Source organism: Callionymus lyra, chromosome 4, assembly GCF_982586985.1.
Source record: "Callionymus lyra chromosome 4, fCalLyr1.hap1.1, whole genome shotgun sequence".
NCBI lineage: Eukaryota > Metazoa > Chordata > Actinopteri > Syngnathiformes > Callionymidae > Callionymus > Callionymus lyra.
Window position 1 is genome coordinate 24,460,778 of NC_141821.1, and position 13,629 is coordinate 24,474,406.

The following is a 13,629-nucleotide window of genomic DNA, read 5'->3' on the forward strand; positions in this document are numbered from 1 at the left end:
AAATAAGTGAAATAATGGAAGAACTCCCATCATAGGATTTTTTAAAGGGCAACTAAACAAACTTTCTAAAATCCTTAATATCCTAATACCCACAAGAGCATCTGAAAACATTTTTGTAAAAAGATCCAGTGATGAAAGCAGTGATGTTGAAAGTGAAGAATGGGGTAATTACCACTTTGACACTCCAAAGTAGGGGGGGATCCTCTGAGTGGGGTCTAGGACTGTCCCAGCTGCCTTCACTAAGGGAGTCCTGAGAGGAAGAAGGGGGACTCACAGCCCGTCGCGAACTCCACCAAGAACTCTGAGTAAGGAAAAAGAGTAACTCAAAAACACTCTCCAACAATGATGTCATCAGTACTGCATCAGTGAAATGGCCCACCTGTCTGCCTCTGGACCTCCCAGGAGAGAACTTCCTCTTTGAGATTGCTGGTTTTCCCATACCAATCTTGAGAGTCAGAGGGAGGACCACAGTTGAGGACTGAAAGAGAGGGTAAAGGTGTCAAATGAATCAGGACAGGGAATAGGAGAAAACATTCTTACCCTGGATAGAGGTAGAGCCTCATGCAGGTGGAAGGAGCTAAGGGGAGGTGAAGGTGGCAGGTTTGATGAAGGAGTGACAGGAGCTCTAGAGGGGGAGGTTTCAGGTGATGCCTCAGTTGAGAAAGGAGACTGTCTCAGACGATGAGCAATGTCATCTAAAGTTCTTTCCCCGTCTTTACAGTTGAAAGGTGGAGGGCTGAAAGAAGACAGCTGTAGGAGGGAGGGAGGAGGCGACGACATATTCATCAAGTGCATCACTTCCATATCCAGGGATGGATCCAACTCCAGCACTTGACTTTCGAACTGATCTTCTACATCAGACATCCTCAACACCTCATCTGCAGATTTCCCCGAAGTCTCTTTTGGAAACTCTGCCATCTTCTGCTTCACCTGCTCCCCTGTCCTGCAGGCAGATGCTGACACCATCTCTTCTTCCTCCTCCTCCTTAGGCTGCTTTACAGGCACACTGTCCTCTGCATTGCCAACTTGTACAGGCTCGTCTTCTTCCTCCTCCCGCACAGACTCCTTTTTCTCCTCATGTTGTTGCTGCACAGGCAGAGAATCTTCTTCCTGCCCCTGCAAAGTCACAGATTTTTCTTCTTCCTCATCCTCATGTTGTTGCTGCACAGGCAGAGAATCTTCTTCCTGCCCTTGCACAGTCACAGACTCTTCTTCCTCATCCTCCTCGTGTTGTTGCTGCTCAGGCACAGACTCTTCTTCCTGCCCTTGCACAGTCACAGACTCTTCTTCCTCATCCTCCTCATGTTGTTGCTGCACAAGCACATACTCTTCACCCTGCCCTTGCACAGTCACAGCCTCTTCCTCCTCATCCTCCTCATGCTGTTGCTGCCCAGGCAGAGAATCTTCTTCCGGCCCTTGCACAGTCACAGACTCTTCTTCCTCATCCTCCTCATGCTGTTGCTGCACAGGCACAGACCCCTCTTCCTGCCCATGCACAATGACAGTTTCTTCTTCCTCGTCATCCTCCTGCTGTTGGTGGTGCAAAGGTACAGACTGAAGTTCTTCCCCCTCTTGCAAAGACACAGAGTCCTCTTCTTCCTCCTCCCCCTGCTGTTGTTGGTGCACTGGCTTAGACCTCTCTTCTTCCTCAACAGGCACAGACTCCTCTCTTTCCTCCTCCTCCTGCTTTGGGTGCACTGGTACAGATTCCTCTTCTCGCTGCTGCACAGACTCCTCTTCCTTCTCCTCCAGCACAGACTCCTCCTCCTCCTCCTCCTCCTCCTGCTGCACAGACTCCTCTTCCTTCTCCTCCAGCACAGACTCCTCCTCCTCCTCCTGCACAGACTCCTCTTCCTTCTCCTCCAGCACAGACTCCTCCTCCTGCTGCTGTTGCTGCACAGACACCTCTTCCTTCTCCTCCAGCACAGACTCCTCGTCCTCCTCCTGCTGCACAGACACCGACTCCTCTTCCTTCTCCTCCAGCACAGACTCCTCCTCCTCCTGCTGCTGTTGCTGCACAGACACAGACTCCTCTTCCTTCTCCTCCAGCACAGACTCCTCGTCCTCCTGCTGCTGTTGCTGCAGCACAGACACAAACTCGTCTTCCTCCTCCTCCAGCACAGACTCCTCTTCTCCCTCCCCATCCTGCAGTTGATGCACAGGCACAGGCTCCTCTTCTTCCTCCTCCTGCACAGTCTCCTCCATTTCCTTCCCATCCTGCTGTTGCTGCACTGGAGAAGAGTCCTCTTCTTCCTCTTCCCCCTGCTGCTGTTGGTGCACTGGCACAGACTTCTCTTCTTCCTCCTTCTGCTGTTTATGCACAGGCACAGGTTCCTCTTCTTCATCCTTCACAGACTCATCTATTTCCTCCACCTCCTGCTGTTGCTGCACAGGCACAGACTCCTTCTTTACTTCCCTCTCCTGGGGATGTTGCTGCACAGGCTCATCTTCTCCCTTCACCTGCACAGACACAGACTCCACTTCTTTCTCTTCCTCTTGCTGCTGTTGTTGTTGTTGTTGTTGTTGTCGCACGGACACAGAATACCCTTTATCCTCCTCTGGCAAAGGGAAATGCTCCTGTTCCTCCTCTTTCTGCACAGGCACTAATTCTTCTTCTTCCCCATTCTCCTGCTGCTGCACAGGCATATTTTCATCCTTGAACTGGAAAGGCACAGGCATATCTTCTTTCTCCACCTGCACAGGCACAGACCTTTCTTCCTCCTCTACCTGCACAGGCACAGACCTTTCTTCCTCCTCTACCTGCACAGGCACAGACTCTTCTTCCTCCTCTACCTGCACAGGCACAGACTCTTCTTCCTCCTCTACCTGCACAGGCACAGACTCTTCTTCCTCCTCTACCTGCACAGGCACAGACTTTTCTTCTTTCTCCGACTGCACAGGCACAGGCGTCTCTTCCTCCTCTACCTGCACAGGCACAGGCGTCTCTTCATCCTCCACCTGCACAGGCGTCTCTTCATCCTCCATCTGCACAGGCGAGTCTTCTTCCTCCACCTGCACATGCGAGTCTTCTTCCTCAACCTGCACAGGCACACGAGAGTCTTCTTCCTCAACCTGCACAGGCACATGCAAGTCTTCTTCCTCAACCTGCACAGGTACAGGCTTTTCATCTTCTTCCTTCTGCCCAGGCACAGTAGTCTCTTCTTTCTCCACCTGCACAGCTACAGGAGTTTCTTTTTCCTCCTCCTTTGCAGGTACAGGCTTTTCTTCTTCCTCCTCTTGCACAGGCACAGACTTTACTTCTTCCTCATCCTGCAGATAATCTGTTTTTACTTCCTCCTGCTGCACAGGCACTGACTCCTCTCTATCATACTGCTGAACAAGCAGTTCTCTGTGCACAGAATCAATTCCTTTCTCTTCCTGCAAAAGCAAAGACTCCTTCTGGACAGGTACGAACTCTCCACTTTCCCTCTGGTTATTCTCCATCAAATCATCTTCATTCTTTTCCTGGAGATGCCGAGGCAAAGGTTCTCTCTGTTTTACCTCTTGGCATGCAAGCAATGCCTCCCTCTGCAAAAAACATTCAATCTCCTCTTCACTCTTGGCTAAAGAGTCCTTCTCCAAGTCATGCTGCATGTAGGAATTGCTACAATCTGCCCTTAGTCCATCCTTTACATGGCTGGCAGAAGTGGATGGAGATGATGGGGATGGAGGCGTTGGCAGAGGCGATGGCAGAGGAGATAGCGCAGGAGCAGCGGAAATGCTTTGCAAACTTTTGGAGGCTCCAAGAATGAAGAGTTCCGAGTCTACCAATTGGTGCTGTAAATCCCCCGTTTTGTTCATCAAATGCTCTCCCTGCACCACTATAATTTTTAAAGCATCAATCTCCAATTTTCCTTCAGACATTCTGTCATTCGGGACATTGATATAGGTCCTTGTCTGCTGCTCTTCCTCAGCAGAGGTTTGTTCCTGCTTAGTGGTCTTTTCCTCCACCTCTTCAGTGAGAGTCTGCTCTTCATGAGATGAAGTTCCCAGTAGCTGCCACTCAGCAAGACCTCTGTCCAGTACACTGATTTCAGGAAGAGAACCATCCCGCACATCTTTATCAACTGCCGTTCTTTCCTGCACTTCCTCATCAAAAGTAGTTTTCTTCTCCTGCACTTCCTCATTACCAGATGGTGTCCCATTCTGAACCTCCTCATTAACAGAAAGTGTCCCGTCCTGCACCTCATCAACAGTTGGTGATCTACCCTGCAATTCTTCATCAACTGAAAGTATCCTGTCCTGCACCTCTTCATCAACAGTAGGTGTTGTGCCATGCAGTACCTCATCAACAGAACGTGTCCTCTCCTGCACCACCTCATCAACAGAAGGGGTACCGTCCTGCATGTCCTCATCAACAGAAAGTGTCCTGTCCTGCACCTCATAATCAACAGTAGGTTTCTTGTCCTGTACCTCCTCATCTAAAGAAGATGATCTACCCTGCAATTCTTCATCAACAGTAGGTGATCTATCCTGCAATTCTTCATCAACTGAAAGTGTCCTGTCCTGCACCTCCTCATTCTGTGAAGGGGTCCTGTCCTGCACCTCCTCATTAAATGAAGGGGTCCTGTCCTGCACCTCCTCATTCTCTGAAGGGGTCTTGTTCTGCATGTCCTCATCAAAAGCAGGTGTCCTGTCCTGCTTGTGCTCATCAACAGAAGGTGTCATGTCCTTCACTTCATCATCAACAGTAGATTTCTTGTCCTGCATCTCCTCATCAGCAGCAGGTGTCCTGTCCTGCTTGTCCTCCTCAACATAAAGTTTCCAATCCTGCACCTCATCATCAACAGTAGTTTTCATGTCCTGCACTTTCTCATCAACAGAAAGTGTCCACTCCTGCACCTCCTCATTAACAGTAGGTGTCTCTTCCTGCTTCTCATCATCAACTATAGGTGTCCCCTCCTGCATCTCCTCATCAACTGTAGGTGTCCCCTCCTGCATCTCCTCATTAACTGTAGGTGTCCTCTCCTGCATCTCATCAACAACTGTAGGTGTCCCCTCCTGCATCTCCTCATCAACTGTAGGTGTTCCCTCCTGCATCTCCTCATTAACTGTAGGTGTCCCCTCCTGCATCTCCTCATTAACTGTAGGTGTGAGGACCTCCAAATTATCATCAATGGTAAGTGTACTGTCAAAGGTAGGTTCCCTGTCCTGCACCTCCTTGTTAATGGTAGGTGTCCTCTCTTGTACAACTTCAACGGTAGGCGTCTTGTCCAGCGCGTCCTCATCAAAATCAACAGGTGTGCCATCCTGCACCTCATCAGTAGGTGACCTATCCTGCATTTCATTGTCAACGAGATTCATGGTTGACAGTACGTCCTCCGTAGGTCTATCCTCAACATTAAAGTCACCACAGACAACTTCAGACTTTGTTCTAATAGAACCACCAACACCTGAGCAGGGGGAAAACTCAGTACCAGTGCTGATACTGGACCCCTGTAGAGTTAGAATTACAGGACAAGGACTCTGGTCGGAATGCACTCTATGTGGCTCAGCAGGAGCAGTGTTAAGGCTGGACTTTGCTCCATGTGATTCAGGGGAGCCAGTAAAAAGAGTACTACATGACCTGATGTGGTCATTAGTAACAGTTGTCTGGACTGATGAAGAACGCTGGGTTTCACATTCTGGACTAATGTAGGCGTTACATGGAAACACCTGAGGTGGGGTGTCACATCTCTCTATGACTTTGCTAATTGAGCTGTTGATGTTGTCAGTAGTGCAGAAATCTTGTTGAACCAAAGGCTGAAGTAAAACAATTTGGTGTGTGGTGGTCTGAACAGCAGAAAGAGCTTCAGCACTCAAGGGACCAGGTTCAACCTCCATAGAGGTTTTATGAGGGTCGTCAACCATATGAACAGGGCTGGCAGATGGGTTAGCTGACAAGACTGATGGATTACAGGAAAATAGCTGTGGACGAACATGACCTGCAAGACCAGACGGGTCCATGTGGCCTGGACCTTTATCCGAGTTAAGATCACGCTTGGGACAGTCTGAAGTAACCAAGGTGCCAGCAGGAAGACTGTGCAAGACTTCAGCACTTGTTGAACCAGGATCATCAGATATGTTGCCAGAGTCACTACAGTCTACTGGGGCAGAGAGAGACGGATGAACCAAGCCAACCTCTGTGGTGTCTTTAGGCTGACATGAGGCAGAGTGGCGAGCAGTGACAGTCTGAGGTATACACGATCTGGCCAGTGTACCTTCCCTGGAGCAGACATCGGTTACAGATGAAGAACTATTTGGAACGGTGACTGAAGACCCTCCTGGATGGACCTGAATGTTCTTTGGCAAGAAGCTACATGAACCGTGGGGGAGAGTGGTCACATCAAGCCCCTCACTAAAACTTGCCGAACACAACTGTGGTGAACATGAAGACTGCGGTTTAGTGGACACTTGCTGGGGACTAGATGGGCAAAGGGGAGTAGGACCAGGACTAGAGGAGAGTGGTTTGGGACTGGTATCTCTGCAGGAATTGATGAAGGGAGCACAAGGGGCCTCAGGTCTTGAAGACAGGCCAAAGTGTTCAGGTGAGGAGCAGACAGGATCAAGGCTTTTTGGTGTTAGTTTATCAACGCCCGGCAGTGAGCCAATCAAACTTGTCTGGTTCTGTGAACTATCTGTGTCACAACTGGTGGACAAGGAACCAAGTAGAAACTCCGACTGACTGTGGTGAGTAACAGGATGTGACACCATACTGGTAGAATATGTTGGAAAAGGATTTGACTGCTCCAGGCTCTGGGTCACACTCTTCTGAAGAAACACAGGAGAGTCTGGAAGCGGAGGAGACTCCGACTGAGAAAGGTGCGATGGTACTGGATGTTCAGGGATAATTTCATTTTTTCCTGGGCACAGGGATGGGGGGGCTTCTGGTTTAGTCGGCTGACTACTCATTGCTCCAGCAGCAGGATTTGAATTTGCCTGAATTTCTATTGCAGGAGAACCAATGGTGTCAGGAGGAGATGGTGGCGTGCTACGGTCAGCAGAACCAGGTGGCAGTTCAACAACTGGCATAACGCATGTAGAGCAGGTGACTTGAGAACTGGGTTGGTCAGCAGCAGGCAGTAATCCCCTAAATGGACAAAGAAAAATCCAAAGGTAACACGAGACACTTGGTAACTTGACTGACACAAACCAGTTAGTTTGACAGGGACACACAGAGTTCAAAATGAGTCGTTTTTTTTACCTGCAGCTCTCACACACTCGACATGTCGGACACTGCCAGCCTGCTCGGGACAGGAAGGAGGGCAAGAGAGGGGGATCCAAGCAGTTGCCATGGTAATTATTACCACAGTAACAACACATAAACATCGCTGTGACATCATCAACTGAGGAACACGTCACACATGCAGAAGAGGCTGGAAACACAAAGAGAACAAGTGTGTGTGTATGTTACACAGTTTACTTTCGCTATAGCTTGTACCTGTGAGTGAGTGTGTTGTACACAGTGCGAGTCTCTGGTTCCAGTCCTGCAGAGCTCCAGCAGCACTCGCACAAGGAAAGTGGAATCTCTGTTCACAGCCCGACCTCTGACAGCGCAGGGATGCCCCCAGACACCGACAAACGACACACACCTGTGCATGTAGGGGTTAGTGGGAGTGGAAGCGGGACCGGAAGTGACACGAGGACCAAGTCTTCTTGATTCTCACCTGAGTGCTTCCAACATCGATGGCTTTGTCCACGTAGAGGAGTGACTGACCTTCTCCCCGACACACACCCTCTGACCATGCAGCACACTGGAGGTGTGCACAACACTGACCTACACACATGCAAGCGCATACACAAAGTCACCTACACTGACACGAGACAAGCTCAAAGGATAAGGTCACCTGTCGGATGAAACAGTGACTGGACATCTATATCGGGAGGAAGGCCAATAGGTCCAAATTTCTGTAGGAATTCAGAACAAGCACCTAACAACAGAAACTATGCGTTAGTAATAGCAGGAAGCAATTCTGACACACTGGTTTTCCGGTCCAGACTCCTGAAACCCAATGCCATAGGGATAGAGCCAAATGATGGACTGGTAACTGGTCTGGAGAGTGCAGACAGGAAACCTTCACCAGAGAAGGCACCTTGGCAGACCACTGACTTCAGCAACCAGGTCCAAAAACTTCAGAAACCCATCCACCATCTAGAAAAAAATCTGGAGTGTACTTGTGAACTTACCATCAGGATCTAGACTGACGCACCTGGGAAGAAGCACATAAGAACAGAGGTCAAAACTGGGGTCACGCTGACTAAGAAACCTGTCGGAGTACTCACAGCACAGGAGCTTGGTTTTCACGATAGCAGTGATCATGACAGTCGCTGTCTCTGTCCGAAGAAGTGCGGCGGTTCTGGATGTGGAGTGGGATGTATCCGGGTGTCGGACCGAACACCATCAACCGCCCCTGACCCAGCAAAGCCACATCACCATGGTAGCAAAACGCACACTGCTGTAGGCTGGAGGCACAGGTTGAGATAAGTGGCGTGTGTGGCTATAAGCGAGAGTGTGTTTGTCTGTTGGTGTGAATTACCATTTGTCAGAGAGACCCAGGTTTGGGTTGAGTGGATCCTCAGATTCCTCAGACAGAAACTGGTGGAAGAATGGAGACATTGGGTCCTCAAGTTTCACAGAAGAGAAGGGGAGACCTGCTCTGCTTTCATAAATCTGTGTGTCGGTAGGGTGGGGCACTTCCAGCCCCACATCACCACTGGATAAGACGGGGATATGGCAGGTTGGGTCAAGATCAGAGGTTGGTGTCAGGTTAAAAGATGAGTCAGAGTTCTGCTGAACATCTGCTGGTGAAGGTGGACCTTGGGTGTCAGAGTTGTGGGAAGGTTCTTGTCTAGGACTCTGCTCCTGTCCTGCTTCAGGGCTGCCTAAACTGCATTGTTCACTTTCTATGTCAAGTTTCCCCACAGAGGTGGAACGGCTGCCATGGCCACCTCGACTGGGAGTCTTCTGTTTGACGTCCATGCCATCATTTCCATCTCCCTGTCGACCTCGACTCCTTCCCCTTATTGGTCAATTATGGGAAAAAAAAGACAAATGTTCACATGGTAAGGTTTCACTTTTAAACACAAAAACACTCACTTTTTTCTGGTTCTATGAGGCAGCTGGGGGGCAGCCAGCAGACCACCTCTATAAGGACGGCTCCTGGTCCGTCTCTCAAGGGCCGGGCTGGAAGCTGCGGCTTTGGCCCGGGTAACAGGAGGAGGTGGTCCTCTGTCCCGAGGCTCCTCACTCGGCATCCTGTGAGAAAATGGCAGTCACAGTCAAGTTTTACTGAAAAATAACCCAATGACCATACCAAGTTCTGCTTTTTTTGTAATCACAATAATATTTATCAATCTCTTTTTCATTATTGCTCGTCATCCTGTTTATTTACAACATTACAAACTTTAAATTAACAATCTTTTGTTATATATGCTGCCTATATTTGGCCAGACAAACTTGGGAGTAAGACACTGCAGGCCTATTGACCAATCGCAGTGAGCCATCTTCTAAATCATTGATTATCAATCAATCATTCCAGTAGTCAGCGGTAGTATTGTCAACTACCATATCCAGTTAATGGTATTTAATGTTATATGCATTTTATGTATAACTTTTATCTGACTGCATTTGTATCATTTTATACATTTAATTCATCGTTTCCTTGACACTCTTTATCTAGTTTGTGAACGATTCCTGTATCATTTATATTTACTTTTTATACTATAGTCAATACCAGGATTGTACTGCCATAAATTGTTTTAATTATCTCAATGCTAATTACTGTCTAATACATGTTAACTAGGGGTGTGTATTGGCAAGAATCTGGCAATGTGAATCACAATATAGGAGCAATGATACAATATAGTGGAATTAATTTAGATGCAAGTAAGTAAAATTGCAGAGTGCTTATCTAGATCAGGGTCACAAAGCGCTTAAACAATTAAAACAATATCCAATAAAATATATACTTAAAAGACAAACACAGTAGTCTCAGAGAATCAAGGAAAAGCCTGCAAGAATAAAAGTGTATTAGGATGTTTCTTGAAGGAGTCAGTAGACTCCATAATACGCAGAGGGAGAGGAAGATCGTTCCAAAGCTTAGGAGCAACAGCCTGGAAGGATTTCTCTCCTCTGGTCCTGAACTGTGTTCGAGAAACCATCAGAAGATTCTGATCAACAGAACTCAGAGCCCGAGATGGGGTGTAAGTGTGGGTCAGATCACTGATGTAAGGAGGAGCCTGACCATGAATAGATCTGAAAGTAAGAACCAGAATTTTAAAGTTGATCCTGAAAGAAACTGGCAGCCAGTGAAGAGTTTTAAGGATCGGGGAAATGTGACTTCTTCTACTACAGTGGGTCAGTATTGTCGCTGCAGACTTTTGTATTAACTGCAGACGAGACAACTCCTTCTTGTTTAGACTATTGTAACGAAGACACAAACGCATGGATAATAATCTGTGTGCAATACAGGAGCCAGTACTGGCCCCTCTCCTCTTCACCATCTATAATATCTTCAGACTTCTGCTACAACAGTTGCTCTGAGGAGATCACTGGACAAACTACTGTCCATCATGGACGATGACAGTCATCCTTTTCAACACTGTCATCAGTGAGCAGAGAAGCAGATGGAGTACGAATGTTCCTTTCCATGATGCAACACTAATAGACTCAAGGACTCATTCATTCCTCGGGCTATTAGATTGTATAATTCTGAGTTTGGGGGCAGGAGTGGAGTGAAAGTATCTTGACATTCTCAGTTAATCTTTGTATCCTTTGTCTTTGATCTATGTTCTTTATCTTTCGACTTAGATTGTATCATCTTGTTCTTTCCCTTTATTTCTCTTTGTTCTTGTTCTTATTTTTATGTTCATGAATAATTGCTGTATTCCTGTGTCTAATTGGAAAAAAAAAAAACAATTTCTTGAAAAAAAATGGTTCTTCTACTAGAGCGTGAAAGACATGAAAACAAACTTGCAATAGCCCAGACGAGAAGACACAAACTCATGGATTATAAGCTCCAGATCATGCTACGACATCATTTCCCTAAGTTTAGAGATTTTTTTTGGTTGAAGGAAACAGTTTCTGGTCAGTTTTCTGCAGTGTTGAACTAGAGACATGTATTTGTCAAATACAACACCCCGATTTCTAAGGCTTAGTTTGACAGACTGGCCTAAGTCACCCAAGTATTGACTCAACCCTGGAACCTTATCATCAGGAGCAATAACCAAAGTCACAGTTTTGTCCACATTTAGCTGCAAAGTGTTTTGACTCAGCCATTGTTTGAATCCTAGCAAACAATTGACTCAACTGTTCAGCCTCTGGGGCTCAGTTGGATCAAAAGAGCAGTAGAGCTGGATGTCATCAGCAAAGATGTGGTAAGAAACATCAGGAAATCTCTGAATGATTTTACCCAGAGGAATCAAGTACAGCATAAAAACAAATAAAAAAAAACAATAAAGTACCCAGAACCTTGAGGGACTCCACACAGATCCGCCGATTTAGACCTCATTTGATTGGCAGATACACTGAAAAGACATATTTGTGGAATTGTCCAAATGTGTATTGGTTTTGATTGTTCAAGCGCTTTGTGACCCTGGTCTTGAAAGGCGCTTTAGAAATAATTATTACTTACTTACTCCACGTTGCAAAATTTCAGACGAAATGATTAATGAGGTCTTAACTTACTTAATTTGTTTTAAAATAAAAATATGTCCAAACATCAACTATTCAAAAATTAAGTCGACTGTATCCTCTCGTTCTCAGTCATCTCAGGATCTTGCTTGATTTTATTGTTCCTGTAGCTGAGGAGGACGTAATGAAGTTTAATTGCAACACACAAATTATGTTAATTGTACAGTTCAAATCAAATTATTTAATATCAAAAATACTTTATGAACCCTTATCCATAAAATAACTGTGGTAAAGTTCTAGTTAAAAAGGTCTGAGCAACTTATTCAATGAAGGCATTTAATAACATTTGTAGTGATGTCACACTCTGCTTAATTAAGTAGCTAAAGAAGTATCGTGTCAAAAAATATTGAGCCGATCGAAACATTTTCTGGTTATCTGCAGAAACGAGAGAAGCTTTCAGCCAACCATATAAAAGTCAACAATAACAGCAAAAGTCCTTGGGGACAGTGTCTATGTTGTCATTGTCACTATAATCTGCCTCAATTCAATAAATAGAGAGTATGTAACTCGTTAAATAGTAAGTATGTAAGTTTTGTTTTTTGTAAAAGACTTTTCACGGACCGAGGTCACAAAGCACCTAAACAACAGAACAATACAGAGTTAGAAATGCAAATTTTAAAACTTCAGATTAAGGTTAAGGGTTGCCCAGTACGGTCTGTGTGTTCGTTTGTGTGGCGTCAGTAGACTCCAGCATGTCGGTTGATGCTCCGTTCCGCTAAATCAAATGACTTCACAGAAATCAATACACGAAATACATGACACAAGATTAATTTCTGTCATAACCAGTCTAAATCTGCCTTAAACAATGAAAGAAAGCAGTTGTCTAAACTTCATGTAGAAATCAACCTTTTGACAGCTATGAATGATTATGAATGTTTATTATGTCCCTTGTTTAGACAGAATGTGCAAACACATTTATTTATACTATGAAATACTTTAAATTATTTAAAAATGAAAAGGAAACTATTAAAAACATGTCCACTGCACAAGGACCTTGGAGACACTTTCTATGGACCCATTACAAACCAACTCAAAGACACTGCGAAAAAAAACAAAAACAAATTGCACGGAGAGGGGTTCAAACAGTCAGATCAAAAATGCCTGATATGGAATTACAAAGCATTCCCAGTGTTATCTCACAGAAGAGCAAGAAAGTGAACATTTAAACACTGGTATTGGTCAACACTCAAAGCCAACGTATCAGGACAGTAAAAGTCAGATCCCTAAATCTAACTTACAAACGTCAATAAAGTTCTGTTACGATTATTTAAAGTAGTGGATCTCTGTATGCAAATTATTTATTATAATGTTTAGGAGATTGACTTCTCGTGAATAAAAAGCTTTTTGCATGTTACTTGCCTGTGGGAGTAGGTTTGCTGTTGATGTGCTCATTATTACAAGTCAAGCCTGAAGACAGCAACGACCAAGTATTTTTTTTTTACCTTTTCCCTTTTACCGCGGAGAAAACACATTTTGTATCTATAATGTAGGAGTTCAATGTCAAATGCTCTAGAGAAAAAGTATGTTTACAATCCAGCCTCTTATCTTATTTTTGAAAACAGAAAAAGAGAATGATAAATTGACCCATAACACAAAAAAAGCCAAAAGCACAGGGCACATAGTGGCGCACTGGTTTGCGATCGCCTCACAACAAGAAGGTTGCTTGTACTCCCCCGGGCACTAGGGTTTTCTCCCACAATCCAAAAAACATACAGAGTTTGACATAAGTGTTTGTGTAAACTGTTGTATGTCTTTGTGTGCCTGTCTTGTACAGGGTTTCCCCTGCCTCTCGTCCAATGAAACTCGGATAGGCTCCAGTCCCCCCTCCCCATAAGGGATTTAGCAGCACGGAAAATGAATAAATAGAATGTAAACATTTTCTCAAGTGTTCAAGAGAGAGTGAACCATTGTAAAGTGTGTTTAGCTGTTTGATGTGTTTAAGTGTTAGTTACCAAAAA

The 13,629-nt window shown here is 45.5% G+C and overlaps 1 protein-coding gene across 2 annotated transcripts in view; it reads right to left on the minus strand.

Moving 5' to 3' along the window:
• LOC148082173 (histone-lysine N-methyltransferase 2C-like) overlaps positions 1-13,629 on the minus strand; it is a 35,639-nt gene that overhangs the window by 20,650 nt on the left and 1,360 nt on the right. For both annotated transcript variants that reach the window (XM_087789287.1, XM_087789288.1), the window contains exons 2-12: positions 9,077-9,235; positions 8,517-8,999; positions 8,263-8,442; positions 8,167-8,189; positions 7,827-7,910; positions 7,647-7,756; positions 7,421-7,571; positions 7,184-7,355; positions 541-7,069; positions 380-478; positions 173-301 (exon numbers count right to left, since the gene is read on the minus strand). In XM_087789287.1, coding sequence (XP_087645413.1) covers positions 173-301; positions 380-478; positions 541-7,069; positions 7,184-7,355; positions 7,421-7,571; positions 7,647-7,756; positions 7,827-7,910; positions 8,167-8,189; positions 8,263-8,442; positions 8,517-8,999; positions 9,077-9,234 — 8,118 coding nt within the window. In that variant the 5' untranslated portion in view covers position 9,235. The remainder of the gene's footprint in view (positions 1-172; positions 302-379; positions 479-540; positions 7,070-7,183; positions 7,356-7,420; positions 7,572-7,646; positions 7,757-7,826; positions 7,911-8,166; positions 8,190-8,262; positions 8,443-8,516; positions 9,000-9,076; positions 9,236-13,629) is intronic.